This window comes from Dermacentor variabilis, chromosome 6 (genome assembly GCF_050947875.1).
Source record: "Dermacentor variabilis isolate Ectoservices chromosome 6, ASM5094787v1, whole genome shotgun sequence".
NCBI classification, from domain to species: domain Eukaryota; kingdom Metazoa; phylum Arthropoda; class Arachnida; order Ixodida; family Ixodidae; genus Dermacentor; species Dermacentor variabilis.
In genome coordinates this window covers 186,070,673-186,091,787 of record NC_134573.1, presented here as the reverse complement: position 1 = coordinate 186,091,787, position 21,115 = coordinate 186,070,673, and the positions used below count along the sequence as shown (strand labels likewise).

Here is a 21,115-nt window from a genome sequence, read left to right as displayed (position 1 = left end):
ATCCTGTCTCCGCTCTCGTATGCTTCCGCGCTTTTCAACCACTCAACTAGGTTTGCCTTTAAGCTATATGCAAACTCCGGATACTCCTCGCTATCTTTCTTGCCTGTGCTTCTAAACCTTTGCCGAAAAGCTTCGGCTGAAAGGCGGAATTTCTTCAGGAGACTAGCCTTAACTTTCGCATAATCATATGCATCCTGTGCACTGAGTCCCGCGATTACTTCCGCCGCCTCACACGGCTACATAGACAGCAACCGCTGTGGCCATGTGCTCGGACCGAAGTTCATCTTCTCGCAAGTCCTTTCAAAATTGCTTAGGAACAAGCCTATGTCAGTCCCGACCTCAAATGGCTTTAATAGCCTGTCCATGCGGTATGATTCTGCCTCACTTGATCGTCCCGGAGCATCTCAACTTCCTTGAGACAACTCCAAACGTTTGCTTTCAAGTTCAAGTTGCATTTTTCTTAACTCGCGATCTGTATCGCGTTCCTCTCTCTCTTGGTCTTCTCTCTCTCTGTCCCGTTTCTCTCTTCTTTTCAGAAGTTCCAACCCCATTTCAATTTCTTTCTCACTGGCCTGTTCGGAAATTAGCTGCAATAATTCCGATTTTAGCATTTTCTTGCGTACATCTAGGCCCAGTTCCTCACCAACAATCAACGATTCGTCTCTCAGCAGTGTCCTTAACTCCATGATTGCTGCTTTACTGCCTTCGTCCTGCTCGCTAAATCTACCTAGGAAAACGCAACCTAGCTAACAATCAACAATCTAGCTTCCCTACAGTTCTAAAAAGAACCACAAAATGAAGCCTAGAGAGTCAAATCAAGAACAAAGCACTAATCCGCGTACACAGCACCACGTCGCAAAGTCCATCTCACCGCTGTCAGCCAGTTGTGAGGATTGGGAGGTCAATCCCAATGCTCGTAATCAGTTGTCAAGATTGGAGTCAGGCATGAATTAGATGGTAGCTGGCCCATGCCGTCGTCCAACTTATCCACGCTGACGACGTTGTTGAAGGGAAGGACTGCTTCTCATCGAGAACGAGGAATATGGGTTTATTTACAGTATCTATATCAGGACATTGCAGTTCATCAGTCTAGGATGACTGCGAGCGAAAGTACACTGAGCAGCCGCACAACAGCGGTTTATAAACATTCAGTCCTCTCTCGATCCCAAGGTGCGGGAAACGTTCGACCAGGCACCGTAGACGAGGGCTTACACACACGAGTGTCTTTGCACGAGTGTCACGGTCCCCAACCGACCTCAGACGGCCTTCACAGAACTTGGAGCTGACGTCAGGAACGGCATATCCGATTCCCCGAGCTGACCCCCGCAGCGCGGCCGCCGGTTGTCCATTGTCTTGCGTCTTGAACGGCGCGTGGGAAGGGGCCTCCGGAGACGTTCCCTCGGCAACTCCCCCGCTCATAGCAGATCAGGTCGGCGGTGGCGGGTTCAGTAACAATAGTTGGTCCGCCGATCGCGTCTAGTCACAACGGCGCCGAGGCTAGAGCGTAACGGTGGCTTTCCAAGAAAAGTTGACGCCGCTGTTGCAACTGGCTGCCAAAACTTGTACCTCAGCGGGCCGTTTTTAATAGCGTGCCGTAATTGTGTTCCCGCGTGCTAATCGGACCTCTGGACATCTCGATCCCGAACTTAACGCTCTATGCACTAACAGCCCAGATAGATGTTTTAGGCTTGACCCATTGTTTTGTCCGAATCTGTGCGCCTATCCGCACTGCGCGCGTAGTGCGGATACGTCGCATTCGTGGCTCATTGTACACAGGGTGTCCCCCGTAACTTGTGCCAAAATTTAAATATATGCGTGTGCCAGGTAGCTGTAGAGAACCGCGGTAGTGCATGCCATCGCTTGGGGCAAGTCAGACTATATTTTTCATCTTGCCTAGTTACACAATGACATAATTAGTTTTCAATTAATTAACATGTCATATATTATAATCGTGGCAACGCTGTCCGCCAGAAAATTGTACACTATCATGAAGAATTCCTTATCCATCTTCCTGTTGCCCTATACGTGCTACAGAAGAGCTCTTTCCTGGCCTGAAAGAAGCCCGCAAGAGCAGGCAGAAAGTACCGCGCGACTAGTAGCGTGGCACAATTTCCTGATTATATACTTGAAAAGGTAATTAAGTAATAATACCTAATTATGTAATAATGCGAAGGGCAAAGAATAATCCGGCTTCGAAGGTAAACAACAATATCCTGGTTGCGTCCGGCTACGTGGCACTCGCATATTTAAACATTTTGGCACAAGTTGCCTAGCGGAGCCTTCGTAACTTTAATAACGCGCTACTTTTCACACTACGAGAGCTGTACTGCATTTTAATTGATAGCGGAGTGAACGCCCCTTTTCTTACAGGCCGCTGTAAAGGTCTATTTAGTGTTAATGATAAAATGACAGAGAGTTGAATGTTTTGCCTCACGACATGTATAAAATTTTGATTAGGAAATTTATTTTTGTTGAATGAAATCACGTTGTGTCTTGTTTTTAATCAAAACGTTCTTTTTTTCTTGAATACTGTTTATTCCCTCCTCACCTAGTCGCGCTTCAATCGCTGCTCCCATAACCGTCCTTGCTGATGTCAGTGGCAATTGCTTCCCAACCACTTTTCGCCCGAAGCTTCGGAACCCATTTGAATCGACCTTGCAAGTTACATGGGACGACATCCTGTATATATTGCATGTGCTTCCTGTGCTTTTTCCCTTTGCCCTAGCCAAGAGGAGCTCACTAGAGGCCCGCTCTCCCGGTCAACGTCTTCCTATCCCTTACTCCCTCTCATTCTTCACGCGAGAATATGTATTCAGGATTGACTGTACCTTCCCTACCAGTTGTTTCAAATCACACCGACCAAATCAACACCGCTTCTGAAAGGTCTTGTCAGCGGTACGCGAAATCGCACAAAAATCGGAGGACGCTTAAGCTTCGCCTTTAATAAGAGTGGAACGTCATAGCATTCAAAGATCCCTTACTATTTCGCACGCTTGCCGGCAACTGCAGCTTATGTAACTGTAATGTTTATCGGGAAACGCTGGCGGCGAACGCTATGCACGAAGGAGAGCTTTCTGGTAGAAACGCGGCTTCTCGCTTGGGCCGATCCTCGAGGTAGTGCATAGACGCGCCAAAAATTATAACATAATTTTCGGGCTTTTGTTATTGTTTAGCACATTTATTATTTCAGTCCGAGCAGATTTAACATAAAAGGCATGCGCTACCGCTGTTTCTTTTCACGACATTTTTATGTGGGGTGTCATTTCAAAATTCCGAGGAATAACTTTGTAAAGAATGTAAGACAAGGTATGGGCAACTTTGGTGACAGAATGGTGTAGCAATATAGCCCGCATATACCGCATGTCATATAACAAGGCATGGCATATACATATACCTAAACATATATACGGGAAATCTCGCTCACGGGTACGCGGGCGCCGGACGCCAACACCTGATTTTCTGCGACACGGGGTCCTTAACGCAGTCGCGTTAAAAACAGCCGAGTTGACTACAAGCAAGACTCCATGCAACTTGCCTCTCCTTACTTTTCTCCCTACATCACGGGACTCACGAAAAGGTCCACGGTCGCTCAACTGAGAAGCAGCGGACATGTTTACACCAACGCGACCTAGCTCACATGCGCCAATGGCTAACAACCTCAATTCTGTGTCAGATACGTTATCTACGCGTCGCTATCGTGGGAGTCGGTGTCTCCTTTTTCTTCAAATGCGCTCCTCTCGGCGCCGCGGGCATTCCTGTCGTTGCCGTTCTCCAGGTGCGCAGTCATAAGCGGAGCTGCTTCCCACTCCATACTGGAAGTGCGCGGCCCTGCGTGTGAAATCGTGACGTTTGCGGTGAGCAGAATTAACACCAGGACAATTCGGGACGTTCACGCGCAGTTTTCGGCTTCTATCGCCCTAGCATTTGCGGAAATTATTTTAACGACATCCGCGTTACGCGAAAGAGGCGCTCACGATTCTATTATCGCGGATGTGGCTGTTTGGGCGTGCTGGCAAAAACGCTGTAAGCGCACAACCAGACGAGGACGGTGATACAAGCCGGGGGACAGACGTCTTGTTTACCCGTCTGGTTGCGCGCTTAAAATGTTTGCCTGTTATCGCGGCTTGCACGCAATTCGACGCCGCGTGAAGCAGCGCAGTAGCGCAGCTACCCCGCGGAAAACACCGCGAACCCTGTGTTGTCGTAACGTCTTTCCTTTGTGGCATCAAAAGCGCAAATATCCAGCAATAGCAAAGATCTTGCAAAACCCATCTCACGATGAATGTTGACGTTAATGCGATGAGCGCTGAAGCAATGTATCGACACACCGTATTGGAACTTCCAAAAACGCGTCACGTATGTCGTGTATGCAGCCGGTATGTTCGGTATGTGTATGTTCTCTCGCGTTGCGCGCTGAACAGGCTGCGCCATCTGAATTTATACGACGGGTGTTAGACTCCGTCCACCACCTGAGGAATTTAAAGGAGTTTTTTTTTTTTGTCGCTGAAGAACGGCGCATATATACAGTATTCACATCACAATAGTTCATTGAAGTGCGGTGCGTAAACAGTAGCACATACCCAGTAACACAAGTTAGCATGAAGCGGATTAAATGATGAGCGTTACATACGCAGTGTCACATAGCCGTGACCCAAGTTGGTCCGGCGACTATACTTACGAACCCGATTCCCTCATTACAGCAGCTTGATGATATAACCATTGGGCTATCGACTATCCAGTGACCCAAGTTGCCGGAAAAATGGTTAGAGAGATAGGCAGACAGACAGGCCTAGAAAAATGCGTGAAGTGTCGCATTAAAACCGAGCTGTAACATTTCTTTTTTTTTATGTGAGAAGTCTTTCAGTTCGCTGAGCATAGCTAGGGGTTTCTTGCCGTATCTACTGGAAACATGTTATAATATTATAGCTGATATATTCGCTATACTGCATTACCAACACGCCTCGCTTTAGTATATTTGTTGGAGAAAAAGAAGCTATTATTCGATCATGCGTGGGTCGCACACAGATGGTGTCGTTGTCGCGCCACAAATGGCGCAAATCGGAACTAATTACTCGCTCGACATTCAGGTAGGCATAGCAAGGTCGATCCAAACAGGCCGCGAAGCTTCGGGAGAAAAGCGGTTCAACATCAGCAAGAGTGGTTATTGGAGTAGCGATTGCAGTTCGACTATGCGTGGAGAGAACGAGCACTGAGAAAGAAAAAAAAAAGCGTTTTTTAATTAAAACGAGACACAGTTCGATTCATTCAGCGAAAATAAAATTTACAATCAATTTTATATACGCATGCCGAGGAAAGAAGAAACCTATATTTTACTTTATCGTCATCAATAAATACCTCTTTTTCAGCGCTGTCAGTTGCACTGCAATGCAGCTCTGGAAATGCGCGTAAAGGCGCGCTCCTATACATAAAGTTCACCTTTTTCAATACCTCACCCGGTGCGTTGTTTTGCTTGTCAACGTTTGTGTAAATTATATAGTTCGCACTATTTCATCTTCTATAACCTGTTCGGTCGAAATTAGTCAGCTACGACCACCAGATTAGCTGCACTCGGGGGCTTCGCGTCGGAGGGTGGGGCCAGCACGCTGCACCCAAAACTTTCGTCGGCCTCCGGAGTCCAGTTTCGATACCCGTACGGCTGACCTTTGGCTGCACCGCCTTCCACGTTGAAAGATCGAAACGTCCATCGAGTCGAATTGCGGGACAGTTGAATATAGCTTTAATGACAGGTCAGCAAAACAAGTTTCGTGCCTTTGAGAGCAATATGGCTCCACTTGTGTTATTAACGGATATGGCGTCACATTATTTTTTGTCGACTGGGAGTGTCCACTCGTCACACAGATGGCGCAAGAACCGCCCAGCAACCACCATGTTTCAACCGTATCGGCTTCTATAGAAGCTTCACTACCAGGTATATTTACCTTACGCATAGCTCGGCAGTACGTTTGTCGATTCGATCGGGAGTAATCACGTTTGAGGTCGCTTACTCTTCCATGATAGGTATAATCCATCAAATTCAAACTGGCGCTCACAGGAGTTACGAGGCATACAAGTGTACAATTTGTCGCACAAGTTAGACGGTTGCTCGGCTATTGCGCCCTCGAGTTCGACACGTACAGACCCGGACAGCAAGACAGAGGGATGCCGATTCGCGCCCGCCACCTCTGACCGCGGCCGGCACCCTACTGACAGGAAGCGAGCACGAATGCGAGAGCGTAGTACACCCTATAGCTGTATCGTAAGTTAAGCACGTAACCTTTGTAATGCGTGAATAAATGTAACTTACGTATTTGGTTATGTCGTTTGTCTCCTAGTGCCCGTACACCCTCAGAAGCACGCGCGAGACGTTTTCGTACCGCACTGCGGCTGCGTCCCCGGTACTGCCTACGTAATATTTTTTTCTGATGTTAATATACGGATTCAAGTCGCGCATCTCTCGGAAACAGCAGGCATTATTTAACGGATTCATATCAGCATAATCTAATAAATCACTTCGCTGGCGCCTTCGGAGGGACACCATAGCGAAAAAATACGTACACTTTGAGAGATTAACCTGGTTTAGTGATTATAATAACAAGTGCGGCGTGAAAAGGTGTCATTTTAATCTGACGAAGGCGTACTGCCCAGAACACCACGTAATACTTAATGGCTCCAATTTGTTACAGCCTGTTCGGCTTATACTATCGCTCACCATGCACAGATAACTTAAAGGGAGTACCTTTTCCTGGAACCGACTATATTTAGCAGTATGTGCGAGTGGCCTCTCCAGAGGCAATAGGTCCTTTACTAAGCACTCAAGCTCACATACTAAATAGTCTCTGTTATGTTAAACATTGAATCAAATCGAATTCTGGGTTATTACGTGGCAGAATCACTATATAATTACGAGGCACGCAGTAGCGGGTGTATCCGGATTAATTATGACTACACGGGATTCTTTCGCGCGCGTTTAGGTTAAGCACACGCGCGCCCTCGTATTTAGACCCACGGAAACGCGGCCGCCGCGGCCAGGATCGAACGCGTGACCTCGAGCCCAGCACAGCAACGGCACAGCCACTAAGCTATCGCGGCGGTTCCTCCGTTATCGTTACTTTCGTTGCTACTTTTGTTCTCTGCGCAACAACCTCGTGGTAACAAAACCCCGCAACTGCATTGTGCCTACGACGCCATACTTTTGCATGACTATTTTGCTCTCAGGAAACCACATCACTTGACCTGAAACAATATAAGTACTCCTGCCTGCGTACAGTACCTATCATAAGTGTTCAGTGACCGTTGACGCGTTGCCACAATAGTCGAGTTCAAAGAATGCGTTCTTCCGCTGCTGCACAACAAAGTGTCTGCGAGAAGAGAGGGCTCGCAAGGAAACGAACCAAACTTAACTCACAGTGACCTTTTTCGCGGCTTATCACAAACGTGTTGGCAGTTTGTGAACCGCACATGATTGCAGCCATCTTTATTTTCTTTTGGGCTTCTTAATAATATTTGGGGTTTTACGTGCCAAAACCACTTTCTGATTATGAGGCACGCCGTAGTGGAGGACTCCGGAAATTTTGACCACCTGGGGTTCTTTAACGTGCACCTAAATCTAAGCACACGGGTGTTTTCGCATTTCGCCCCCATCGAAATGCGGCCGCCGTGGCCGGGATTCGATCCCGCGACCTCGTGCTCAGCAGCCCAACACCATAGCCACTGAGCAACCACGGCGGGTATTGGGCTTCTTGTACGCAAAGCCTCTAATTAAACAATTTCTTTATCTCTTCCCGGAGAAGGTACGCCGTGAAGCACAAAGTTGTCAGTTACCTTGACTCACATGACTGCATTCCCAACTCCCCTTAACGTGTTGACACTCAAAAATGTTGTAAGCCCTCATAACAAATTCGCCACCATGCTCAGAAACCACTCCTTTTTAGTTCCCTCACCTTGCCCGACGTTCAGTCGAAGCACCACAGAGCGCAGAAGATCGACGCACCGCTGCAGTTCCGACGCGAAGCTGTTCGTTCATGGTCCGCATTTTAGTGTGAACGCGGCATCAACGTGCCGCGTTTCGGTCCACGCTGCTGTCGCGAGTTCTCGAGCGCGGTGCTGCAGAGCAAATGAAGAGTAATGACGCAGCAGCCTCTAGGTTAAACGTAACAGGGCTTAATACTGAGTTGCCCTGGCGTCCTTCTGGATTCCCCTGGCCGCAAGCACTGTTGTCTTTCAAACCAACCAGCAACGCACAGATAGCGATTTCCTTGCATCGCAGCGCGCCGATTCAGCCGCATTGACAGAAGCGTGGAGAACCAACTTACATTACCAGTTTATACCTGACACCGGCTTATCTTGTCTGCTTACATTTGGCGCACGTCTCGCGTGGCGGTAGCGGCGCCCCATGTCTTGTATCCGAAACGAAAGTTTTACTTGTCACTGACACCTGTATCGTTGGCATCTGGATCAGCGCCAATTTCTGAAAAGCAAATGCCCACTTTTTCGATTCGCCCCTCTTCCGTGACTCAAAACGCCAGTCACGTATGTGTACGCCTTGAATCCATCTTGTTCTTCCCGCAACAAATCATTTAGTATATTAGTGTGATGCGCATGTCTAGCGCGTAATCCTTGGTAACGTCCCTGTAATCTTTTTTTAATTCTGGATTTTTACGAGACAGAACCCCCATCTTATTATGAGACGTGCAGTAGTGAAACACTCCGGTTAACTTTCGACCACCTGAGGCAATCTGACGGGCACACACGAGACCAGTAAGCGAACCTTGTTGCCCTCATTAGAAGGCAGTTGTCGCAGCCGGTAATGTAAAGTGGGATCGTGTGCTCAGCAGCAGCAGAAGGTCACAGCCACTGAGCGATCATCACGGCGGGCGCCAAGTGCGTGGAGGGAGAAGAGAGATGAGGCTGTACTGAGGAAACGTAGAGGGGAGGTTGGCCTGAGGTCTAGCCTACTACTCTGCTAAGAGGGGAGGGGAAGAGGAGTGGTGATGATAGGCAGCAAGGTGCGAATATACGAGTATGCACATTCAAAGTGCAGCACTGTCCAGTGCCAAGTGGTTTCGAAACAGTTACAATCCATTCCCCCACCCTACGTCCACCTTCGCAATAAAAGAACGCAAATACTGAATCGTCTGACCGACCGACCGACCGACCGACCGACCGACCGACCGAGTGAGTGAGTGAGTGAGTGAGTGAGTGAGTGAGTGAGTGAGTGAGTGAGTGAGTGAGTGAGTGAGTGAGTGAGTGAGTGAGTGAGTGAGTGAGTGAGTGAGTGAGTGAGTGAGTGAGTGAGTGGGTAGGTAGGTAGGTAGGTAGGTAGGTAGGTAGGTAGGTAGGTCGGTAGGTAGGTAGGTAGATAGGTAGGTAGGTAGGTAGGTAGGTAGGTAGGTAGGTAGGTAGGTAGGTAGGTAGGTAGGTAGGTAGGTAGGTAGGTAGGTAGGTAGGTAGGTGGGTAGGTGGGTAGGTAGGTAGGTAGGTAGGTAGGTAGGTAGGTAGGTAGGTAGGTAGGTAGGTAGCGGTCAAGCCTTGTTTATAGTCTTTTTGTAAGGTCACTTAAACTAAACAAAGTGAATCAGTTATCACCTAGTAAAAAGGAACATATATGATGTAGTATGAGCTTCGGCAAAAAAGCTAGCTCGCTCCTTGAGCCGTAAAGATACAAAATAAAGCAATGTTCCCTCATCGGTTCGTAAATAAACGCCTTATTAGTGTTTTTTGGTCGAACAGTGAGAGCCATCTGAGCTGGCACACTGCGCGCTCATATATCACTGTAGCAGTCCTTCTTGACCTGCCAAATTGTGCCGCACGCTCGTATTTTCTCGTCTGCTTGTTGTTTTGCACGTAAGTTTTGCTACATTTTTAGAGCAACTTCTAAATGAATAGTTCGATTTCTGCTGGACCTGATTCATAGACGTGAATTTGCCTGAGCTACACCCGTTTAGTGTACCAATTCAATTGCCAAGCACTGGTTCTCAATGTCCTATGTACCCAACCAGATGTGCACCGCACTGGTAGTGGTCATTTGAGTGTGCAAGATAATGAACCGTCAAATAAGAGATATAGAGGCGTTGCAACGGCGTAAATCCCCTTTAAGCGCCAATATTGCAATATTCTAGGCATTACGTCGTAACCCTAAATACTAATAATTGGGTTTACGATATCGTATTTCTAGCTATCCTCCTCCATGCTTGACTACTCGAGTTACGGCACGGTGCATTGGACGTGTTGACGTGGAATGTCCTCCATATGCCAAACAGGCAAGATCCGCAACACTGCAAAGTTGCACGTAGCATCCTTAAATCATTTTTATTTTGCTCGAACATTCGATCCCACGTTCTCAACCCCTAAATCATCCCTCTGCGGTATGATGTTTGCTTAATTCGTCTATAGCGCAATCAGGGTGACCTTGCAAGGGGCGTTGATCACTATGATCACTATCACTATGATCAGCAAACGCCGAATCTGGCGACAAGTGCTCAATCTATTTATTGGAATCGGAACCTGTCTTCTCCTCATGACCCGCAGCAGCGACTCAATGGCTAAGGCTGCTCAGCACGAGGTCACGAGTTCGATTCCTGCACAGGGCGGCCGTTTTGCACACGGCGGAGCGGAATGCAAGAAACGTCCATGTACCACAGGCATCACCTACAGCGCCTCCCACGGCTCAAGCGTCGCCTTGGATTGTCAAACCTCATCATTCAATCACTTTGGTGTCGAGAAAGTGGAATGTCTGCTTTATTGTCCTTAGTGTTATTTATTTTGCTGCTGCGATTATTTCGTCCTCATCTTATGTAGTATCGGTGCACTTGATCGCAACAATGTCATGGCCAAATTTTTTTTTCTAGAAAATATCCTTATTTGCGGCCGATGTTTGCTTCCCGTCTTTGACTCCCCTCAGCTACACAGCAGCACGCCTTATGAGTGACGGGCGCTTGTTGCATAATAATAATAATAATATTTGGGGTTTTACGTGCCAAAACCACTTTCTGATTATGAGGCACGCCGTAGTGGAGGACTCCGGAAATTTTGACCACCTGGGGTTCTTTAACGTGCACCTAAATCTAAGCACACGGGTGTTTTCGCATTTCACCCCTATCGAAATGCGGCCGCCGTGGCCGGGATACGACCCAGCGACCTCGTGCTCAGCAGCCCAACACCATAGCCACTGAGCAACCACGGCGGGTGCTTGTTGCATCAAACAGGCTGCATTTTCTGTTACCTTTCCGTCGTTAGCAGTTAGGTGCACGGGGAAAAGGGAATCAATAACACCGGTTACATGGTAGAATGTTTCTTAGCGCTAATTCTGTGATAAATGAAACAGTCCTTTTGTTTTGCACCACATGCGTGTGGCCTTTCATGTAAGTGAGCATTTTAGTGATGTATGGTGTCGTTTAGAAAACTAATTGGCAACCTTAACACATTAGCGCAGAGTTGTAACTAGGGGTCGGGTGAGGGATATAACAATAGTTGGATTTTATTGCACGTTGCTGCGAGGTATGCTGGGCCGCATCCAAGCCAACGAGAACGACTTACACGTAAGCATTGATCATCACATTGGCCGCAGATACATTCAGAGTAGACAGAAAGCGGAACGCTTCACCGTCTTCAGTTTTGTGTTACACTGATCGTGTACGAATGACATAAAGAAGACCATGATGCCAGTCGACGAGCCCTCCTAAATGACGAAACGCCTGCTAACGCTTCTGACTCTAAGTAACTCTCCGAAGTTATCACGTGAAGTGAGCACTTTCTCCTGTTATCTTCCTTCTTCGCAATCAAAGTACTTGGTATACTTCTTGCTACACTAAGCCGCGCAGTCGCTGATCAACGCTGGATAATGCACACATGAAAAATGTACCTAAATACACCTCCTTCACTCAAAGCGCACATGAACTACAGGAGATGTCCTGATGGCACATTCTTTCTTTTCAGCGTCGACTACTGTGGCTGAGTCCACATACACGACACTGAGCTATCACAGTGCCTATAGGACCCAGCCATGCAGGGAGTCCTCTGGAAGTGTCTCACCACAGGCTTGGTGGCTTGTCTCGGCGCACTTCTTCTGCAGCACCTGTGGGGCGTGATCAAGAGGTGCCTGCGGAAAGACCTGCCGCCGGGGCCGTACGGTTTGCCACTGCTCGGTTACCTGCCCTTCATGCCCAAGGACCACCACGGCGTAGAGGTTTTCAAGAAGAGATACGGCAACGTATTCGGGTGGGTATCCCGCTCATCGCTTAAGGGACTCTAGGCGGTGTTTAGAGCTGGGCTCACAACGAAAGCATAAATCAAACGCTCGCTATGCAAGCCATTCATTCAGCGCGCGCGTTATATTTTTTTTTTCATTTTTTTTACTGTGGTAACACCTATGAGCTACGATCTGCGCTCCCCACCCCCCTCTGTTTTGTGGGTTCGTAGGTCTCACAGGTGGTGCTACCACTCTGAAGCCACACGACTACAGAGCTGCGCCTATTAAAGCATTTAGCTTTTTAAAGTGCAATTGCACTTTGTACTTAAGTACAAGTCAAACGAAATTTCCAGGACGCGCTTCGCTTGTAGTCATTTTTAAGTTATGTGTGCTTGTCACAAAATTTTCAGGAACGAATAAGCAAAAGGCCGACATATATGTCAATCTGAAATGTTCTTCTAATATAACAAGCAAACTGGTGGAAAGAGGGTATGCATAAGCAAGATCATCTAAATATTGAAGAAAACTGTAAAATATTTAGGCGCACTTTGACAGGATTTACACAGTCTCGATAGAATTGGAGTGACTTTATCTTTATCTGCTGTTGCTCTAAGTCAGTAGCAATGCTGACCACGAAGTCGCCAGCAGGCTGCCGCGGCAGCCGCATTCCGATGGCGACAGAATGCGAAGGCGCTTGTGCACACATATTTTGCTACACGTGAGGTAGAAAGCCACATCACAGAAAAATAATTTGGACCTTTCAGATATGGCTCCTCTCATAGCCCACGGGTTTCTTTAGGACGCTAAACCTATTCAATTAATTAATTAATCAATCAATCAATCAATCAATCGCACAGTTTCTTTGCCTTCGCCCAACCTTTGCCACCTGACATCGCTAACGTTGTTGATCTGTCGTTACTGGCTTCCTCTTACTTCTTTAAAATATTCCGGGAACACAAACTAATAGCACCGCTAACACTATAGAAAATCGATTCGTGAACGCGAAGCAAAGTTTACTTACAACTGCACGCTGAAACGAGTAATTTTCTGTCTTGTTTTCCCCCGTCCACTGTCGCATGCGTGTCCACGCCTGCGTCGTCGCAAATGACGACTTCTGTGTGCAGGCTACACTTGGGCAGCCGATACGTGGTTTTTCTGTGCGACTTCGGATCCGTGAAAGAAGCATTTTCGCAGGACGCTCTTCTCAACAGACCAGAAGAATTTCCCTTTAAGATCCACGAGCAGTCACAAGGTACGCTTAGGCGCATTTCACATGGCAAACAGACGCTTCAAGACCATACACTTTTTTTCCCAAAAGTGACAATTTTGCCACGGGTAGCAATTTTGTACTCGCCACTCATAGAAATTTAGTAACACTGTAGTGCACGATTAGAGCGGTAGTTATTGAGTATATGGCTTCACACACTCATAAGAGGCTCTCTGATGTTACTGTAGTCAGTTCCACGTGATTGGAGAGCGCCTGTTCGCTCTTTCTGTCTCTCTGCACAGGCCTTCTTTTAATCAATGGGCCACTGTGGAAACTGCAGCGTCGATTTTCGCTGAAGGTCTTCAAATATCTGGGCGTCGCCACCCCCGCCATGGAGAGACACATACGCGTGAGTCCTCGTGGTTCGTCACATCAGTTATGTCCTTCTGCTTCAAATCAATTCATAGTTCACGTGTTCGACTTCCAGCCACAGCTGCAGCATTTTGATGCAGGGAGATCGCAAAAACTCGCTCGTTTACTTATATGTAGGCCCAAGCTAAAGGACACCAGGAGGTCAAAATTAATCTGGAATTCCTCACTGTGGCATCTATCAGAGTCTGCGTTTTCCTTTGGGACATTAAACCCCCATATTGTTGATTTTAGGGGTGCCCATACTGACCCCACAGTATGTTAAACTGTTATACCAAACCACGAATTTGTTACGGCGGGCAGCGCTGTCCGCACGTGCGAATAGCGCACATGACATGCTGAACCTTGTGAGCATGCGCTGCGGCACTCGTCACTATACCCAGCACCGCGCCCGGACTGAACCCTAGTCTCCCAAATGCAGTCGAGATACCACCACCCCAGCACAATATGGCCGCTTCGGGAGCCGCAGAAGTACGGCCTACGAACGTTCAGCGGCGTTTACGATTTTAGAGCCACGCGGGAATACAACACTGAACAATTTACTGCAATTTCAGAAGGAGCTGTCGTACTTAATCCGCGAGCTGGAATCCCTCGAGTGCAAGCCCGTGGTTCCCACGTCCCTGCTGACGCCTAGCACGTCCAACATCATCTCGGCGCTGGTGTTCGGCCGGCGGTTCGAATACGACGACCCCGAGCGCATTTACCTGGATCAACTGATCGAAGTCATCCCAGCACTGGCTGCACAGGCGGCGGCCATCAACTTCTTTCCCTGGCTTCGGAAGCTGCTCGTCTTCTTCCGTGTGGGCACATGCAAGCGGCTAAGGGACGCCCTGGCCCGCAGAGAAGATTTTGCAGAGTGAGTGGCACACCATAAGATACAGATCGCACACCTTCAGCAATGAATTATGCGTTGCTCAAGGACGCATAAGCGGTTTTTCGCTTAAACTACTAGATTAGTTAATTTCGAAGGTTAGCCCTTCATCATAAAACGAGCGAAGCACATTATATGTAAATGTACAGTTTGTTATGTTCAATGAAGCACAACAACCGTTTAATTCGAAAGTACGCTCAATACTCACAAGAACCACATTTTGCGGTGTGATCTGTTAAATACCACTTCTTGCCTGTTTCGTTGAGGATGAAACTTGCATGCGCTGTGTGCACAATTGTGCCCACCAAGATAGTGCATCAAAAGCAAAAGCACTGACGAAAATAATGACATTTAAAATCTGCATGTTGCAAATACCGTCAAACTCTCTTAGTTGGACCTGTGCTGCAATTTTGAATGTGTGTAAGGCGTTTTAGTAAAACGTATTGGCAGAATAGGCACCTGGGTATTTGCTCTCGATATCAGAATGCCATTACGAGTATGGTGGACATTAAATAGTTGAGATGTTATTGTAGCTGGCGTGCCTGTAGGGAGTTATCACATGGATGGAGTCCATATCCTGTAAACTTGACAAAACTCATTGAAGAATTTAACTTTCTTAAATCATTCACCAGCAGTGCGGTTCTCATTTTCTGAGCATGCGAAAGTGTGGTGAAACTACATTTTTAATGGCAAGAATTAATTGGTGCGTGAAGTGGATAAATTAGTAAAGTGGAGTACAGCATTCCACAACGTCAGTCCAGAAAGTGGATTTCTTCAATAAAACGAAAGGTGAAACCGTCTGCTGGAAAGAGTAACTCTCGCAAATGCTCCACATTTTTATTACTTCCTCGGTCGCAGCGTGTTCGTGTCGAAGAAAGATGGTACCATCTTTCTTTCTAATTGGGAAATCCACATTTCCTGTCTGGAACTACCTCATATATTACGTTCTTTCGATTCACACAAGACGAAATGAACCACACAAGCAGGGTGTTCAAAAGCTACCAGGCGCTGCGTGCGAAATGTGAGCGCGAACTAGCTAGTGTTTTATCCAACAGAATATTTTATGCCTGTCATCCTGTCCTGCCATAAGAAGCAATATAGTGCAAGCGCATAGGCTTACACTATCGCACCACTGAGTGCGTATCACACTAAATACATTGTGTAGCTTCACTGCAGCTAGACAACATGGAATATTTACAGTAATATTATATACAACGTTCAGCAACAGTGACAAAAGCAGCGAAATGATGTTTGAGCTGTGACATTGATATTGTGACACCATCAACCACAGCTATCGACCTCGCGTGCGCAACAGCAACACGACTACTTGCATCGCACGCCCCTAAAACACTTCAAATTGTTCGTTAAAGTCGCCTCATGGATATACACACTGAAAACACCCGCTACCATTTCTGCTTGTTTCTCGGCGACTAAAAGTGGCAGATGTAAATAACACTATTTGTAACCAAAGTCATCCAAGACAAGGAAATACAGAACCAAGCTTCAGCCATTCTCCATTTTTGCGCCGTCAAACTCAAAATGGGAATGCTGTCGTTGCCAGCATTGTCCAAAACGATCAGATCAAAACGCAACGCTAGCGCCTCGCTGAGCTCGCTCCAGTCGTTGGATGCGCAACTCAAGATACATGCACACGTCAAGGACTCGCATGCTCCCGTGGAGTGTGTCAGATCGTTTATCGCCGTATGCACAATTTTCGCCCGCATGATGGTCACGCGCATAGAGCTCTTGTCACATTGAATTAACAATGCGTATAAGGATCATGCAATAGTCGGTGAATGAATAAATTCAAGAAGTTGGTGGTCAGTGGTGGAGCGCAAATCGTGTTTATGAAATTAAACACTCAGTGGGTGGGTAGTAGGGACAATAAAACAAAATTACGGCAGAACTCATCCGTGATGACTGTTGGCGGTAATACGATTAACATTCGAGCAATGTAGCGACACACCGTATTTCTGGAGTCACGTCTATTTAACATCTGTAACGATCATTCTGACACTTTCGCTGCATCGGCTATATCCGACGTGCTTCGGCATTGTCCCCCTTTGTCATGGCACACTTGCCAAGGTCGCCAAGCGCATGGCTGGAATGACGACAAGTGCACGATGTCGATGCAGCGACGGCTATGGAATGACGAAGAGGAAATAACCAGACACGACAACGGTAGTATGACGACGGCGGCATGACAACATCAGGAAGACGACGACGAGTATATGATGACCACGGTATGACAACGAATTCATGACAGCGATTGTCTGACCAGGATGCAATGAGAATAATGGCATGACACCGGCGTATAATCACGATTGTATCACGACAGCATGATTACATGATTACAATAGAATGGTGAAGAAGGAAACTGAAACCCTCATGCATGCCTTTCAAGCGACCAATTCTGTCACCTTATTGTAGCACGGTGCATATAGTGAATTCACGCCGTTGTCCATGAGTCAGAAAACTCAGTGCCCAATTATTTTAAAACTTATTCCATTTTCTTTTGCGCCTCTCTGCTTTTGTCTTTCTCTCCCCAATTCCCTTCCCCACGCAAAGTACCATGTCAGCGATGTCTATACGCCGGCTAAAATCTCTTCCTTTCATTAAGGATTTTCTCTCGAAGAAGGAGGAATGTAGTCAATGGATCAACAAAGGCTGTATGACGTTATTGAAGTGATTAATATAATAAACCACAGCATGACGACGACGGCTGACGACGACGGCATGTCGAGATTCGTATGACTCCCGTTATAATGACGATAATAGAACGACCGCGACGCCATTACGGCGACCTTATGACAACCAACGCATGGTGACGAAGAAATGACAACTGTGTAAGGATAATGAGATGAAGACATGTCTATGACTGCGATGGCGTGACGACGACTGTATCACGAAGCTTGTACGATATGACGATGACGTGACGATAATGGCGTATACATATACGAGTATATGTATAATGACCAAGTCATGACCCGATGGTTACGGTAGAATGACTAAGAATTGACGTCGATAAAATGCGAAGGTCGTATGACATCGACGGCATGACAATGGGATCACGTTACTGAAATGATGATGACAAAATGACAGCGGACGACCACAGCATGACGGCAATGGCATGTCAACAACTGTGTGACGAATATATCGTCACGACGACTTGACAAAAGTCGAATGATGAAGTTAGAATGGCAACGATGGAGCAACAGCAATGGCCTCAAGACAATTGGTATGACAACGAAAGCATGACGACCACAGTATGACGACGACGCAACGATGATGATGGCATGAAAAGGGCGTGTGAGGACAACGAGAGGACGACGAGTGTATGTCGACAATGGCGTGACGACGAATCTGTTACGAAGCATGTATGACGATGCGCGTGTTGACGATGGCAGGACGAAAGTTGAAATCGGTCGGAGTAGAAATCACGACAACGAAGGCATTACGAGAACCAGATTACGAAATGCATAAGAGATCGACATTTTGCTATTTGGTGCTCCATTTGGAAGGGGAAACAGCGCGTAAGACGAGGACTTAGAACACATGCGCTGACTAACAACGTTGTCTTTATTAGAACAGGGCAATATATAGAACTTGAACAACCTCCCCGCATGCGTCGAGCATATCGTCAAAGATATAAAATTACAGGTAAAAGGTTCTTGTGTATAAGAACGGCGAATCATCGATTTTAAAGAAGTGGTTTTTCCTCGGGAATGGTCTAAGATGCACTTTCTAAGAATGAGATTTCTTTTTTGCTTAGAGTTATCGAAGCCATGCTAACACATGCCGACCGGATGGTGCCTCAATGTTCACCTCAGAGAACACGTAAAGAACCTTAGCCAGAAGCAAGGGAGCAAGCAACTTGGCGCTACATTGTGGCAATTGTGGATACACACCAGACTTTCGCACATGCAGGGTTATTGTCAGATACGGTCAAATTTGCACGCCTTTGATAGCTGAAGCGCAAAGGAGGCAATGCGTGTGTAAAAAAATATCGTAATAACGAATTCGTAAAAAATATTCGTGAAAACGAATTTAGCAATAATGATGAACGCTTACATTGACCGTTCGGAATTAGTCTATGCCCCTGGCTGTTAGGAACACCACCACAATAGACTCCAAATAAATGCACACCCTCTGAGATTTCACTGTTTTCTTCTATTTCCTACCATGATATGATTTTAAATAGGCGCTGTTTACGGTGCTGTCATCGAAATGGTGGGCCAGTTGAATTTCACGAAACAAAACTCAAATAAAAAGCACGAACTTTAAGTGTTTTCCAATTTCTACTGCGGAATTTTCAAATGTTACTCTTACTTCGTAGGCATGGTTGTGAACATGTAGGCGTGCTGCAGTGATAATTCGAAAGGGTTAGGCTTTCTCATGTGTTGGTATCTTATTAAACCAATAAAATGAAAATGACTAAATGTATAATATTGTATGTCTCGTCCTCCTTTCAGCGTACTGACATGAAAACTATTTTACTCCAGCTCCAAGATCAACGAGCATCTGGACACTTACAAGGATGGCTTGGTCCGAGACTACATCGACGGCTTTCTCAGCGAGATGAAGCAGCAGCGAAACGGAGGTTTCACTCGTGAGTGCGCGTACGCTTTTGATGACGGTGAAGGGCGGTGAAGTAAGCAGTGTATCTGTCGTCCACAGTTTCCTTTGTCTTATTTATTTGTTTGTTTGTCGCAAATCCTAATACAAAGGCTCCTGTGCGACTTAGTTGGCAATTATGCGGTTCTTGCTGCTTCTGGGTGGCGATATCGAGTCCAACCCGGGACCCACACTTGAAGAGCTGGCCGCTCAACTGAAGCTTATCGCGGGTGAAATAAAAAATGGCCGAGCAGAAACGAATGAAAATCTCAATGCACTTGATAAAAAGCTAGAGAAAAATTGCTAGCCTTGAGACTAAAGTGACTGACTGTGTCAACAGAGTAGCTGAACTTGAGTGTGGTGTGGAAATTATGGCCAAAAAACTAGATGCCCTCGAAAATAGAAGCCGTCGTTCTAATCTGATCATATATGGTGTCGAGGAACGAGAAAACGAGTCGACTCAAGTACTCGAAACAGCTGTAGTTTAGGAAAATTTTTCGAGGATGTACTTGGCGTAACGATACCGGGAGTCAAACGCATTCACCGTCTTGGTAGGCCAAAGCAGGGCGATGAGCAAAAATCCAGGCCTATCATAATAAAGCTTGTTGATTACCAAGATAAAACCCACATTATGAAAAACTGCTCAAAATTGAAAGGCTCCACAATTTACGTCGGTGAGGATTTTTCCCAGCCTATCCGATAAATTAGAAGGAAGCTGTGGGCTCGCACGAAATAAAATCGTGATCGACAGAAAAAAGTACGCCTTGTGTACGATAAGGTTAAAGTAAAAGGAAGGCTCTTTTCTTGGGGCGAAAACAGCAATAAAATGATAGCAGTAACAAAAAGCGCCACGCAAAAGGCAATGAAAAAAGATGTACCAAACGAGCCGCCTATCACGAGAAGCCGAAGTCAGCAACAATAATCAACATAAATGCTCGCAGTCTCTTTAATAAAGTAGATCAGCTAGAAGCAATACTCCTGGCACATGCACCTGATATTGTCAGTATCACAGAAACATGGCTGCATTCCGGTATTTCCGATAAGGAAGTTGTACCCCTAGGATATGCGATAGTGCGCAAGACAGGGAATCACGTGGTGGGGGTGTCGCGCTTCTTTTTAAGGAAGAGATCCACTTTTCTACTATGCCCGACGTCAAAGATACTGAAGCTCTGTGGTGCAACGTGCATCTTCAAGATACGATCGCTAAAGTGGGCGTGTTCTACAGGCCCCCGAATGCTGAAAGCGTGTGCCTTGAATATTTACTGGACTATATGCAATCGCACGTGCACGGGGGCTCGATTGTACTTGCTGGTGATTTTAACCTTCCCGAGATTGAGTGGTGTTCCCTTGTCCCTGAAACAAAAACTCAAAGCATACTACTGGACATTATGCTTGGCTCTAATCTTGATCAGCTTGTTGCCGCCCCAACTCGTGTACAGGGAACGTCATCCTCAATCTTGGACCTTGTATTTATCAGTAACAGTCTACCTATAAATGAGTCGCGAGTAGACATACTTGGACTATCCGACCACAAAATGGTCTTATGCTCATTGCCATTCACTAGCCCACCTACATTACGTGGCCAATTAAAGCAAATACCCGCCTTTAACAAAGCCAATGATGACGCTATAATGACGTACCTTGCACACGAGTACCCTGAATTTCATGATTTTTGTACCGATGAACATTATAGTGTCGATGCGGTTTGGTTAAAATTCAAGTTTCATGTCATGCATTGTATGCGTAATTTCGTCCCAACTGTGTACAAATCAACTCACAAACGCAATCCGTGGATCACGCGTGAAAT

General features: G+C 46.5%; 1 protein-coding gene across 4 annotated transcripts in view; it reads left to right on the top strand.

Moving 5' to 3' along the window:
- LOC142585946 (cytochrome P450 2J4-like) overlaps window positions 1-21,115 on the top strand; it is a 95,113-nt gene that overhangs the window by 7,482 nt on the left and 66,516 nt on the right. For 3 of the 4 annotated variants that reach the window (XR_012829157.1, XR_012829158.1, XM_075697071.1), the window contains exons 1-6: window positions 3,732-3,854; window positions 11,935-12,216; window positions 13,312-13,439; window positions 13,697-13,803; window positions 14,378-14,679; window positions 19,197-19,303. Coding sequence is in view for 2 of the 4 variants with exons in the window: in XM_075697071.1 (XP_075553186.1) it covers window positions 12,002-12,216; window positions 13,312-13,439; window positions 13,697-13,803; window positions 14,378-14,679; window positions 19,197-19,303 (859 nt within the window). In the remaining 2 variants the exon portion in view is untranslated. Of the gene's footprint in view, window positions 1-3,731; window positions 3,855-11,934; window positions 12,217-13,311; window positions 13,440-13,696; window positions 13,804-14,377; window positions 14,680-19,196; window positions 19,304-21,115 lie in introns of those variants that run through there. The other variant, XM_075697072.1, reaches the window with a different exon arrangement.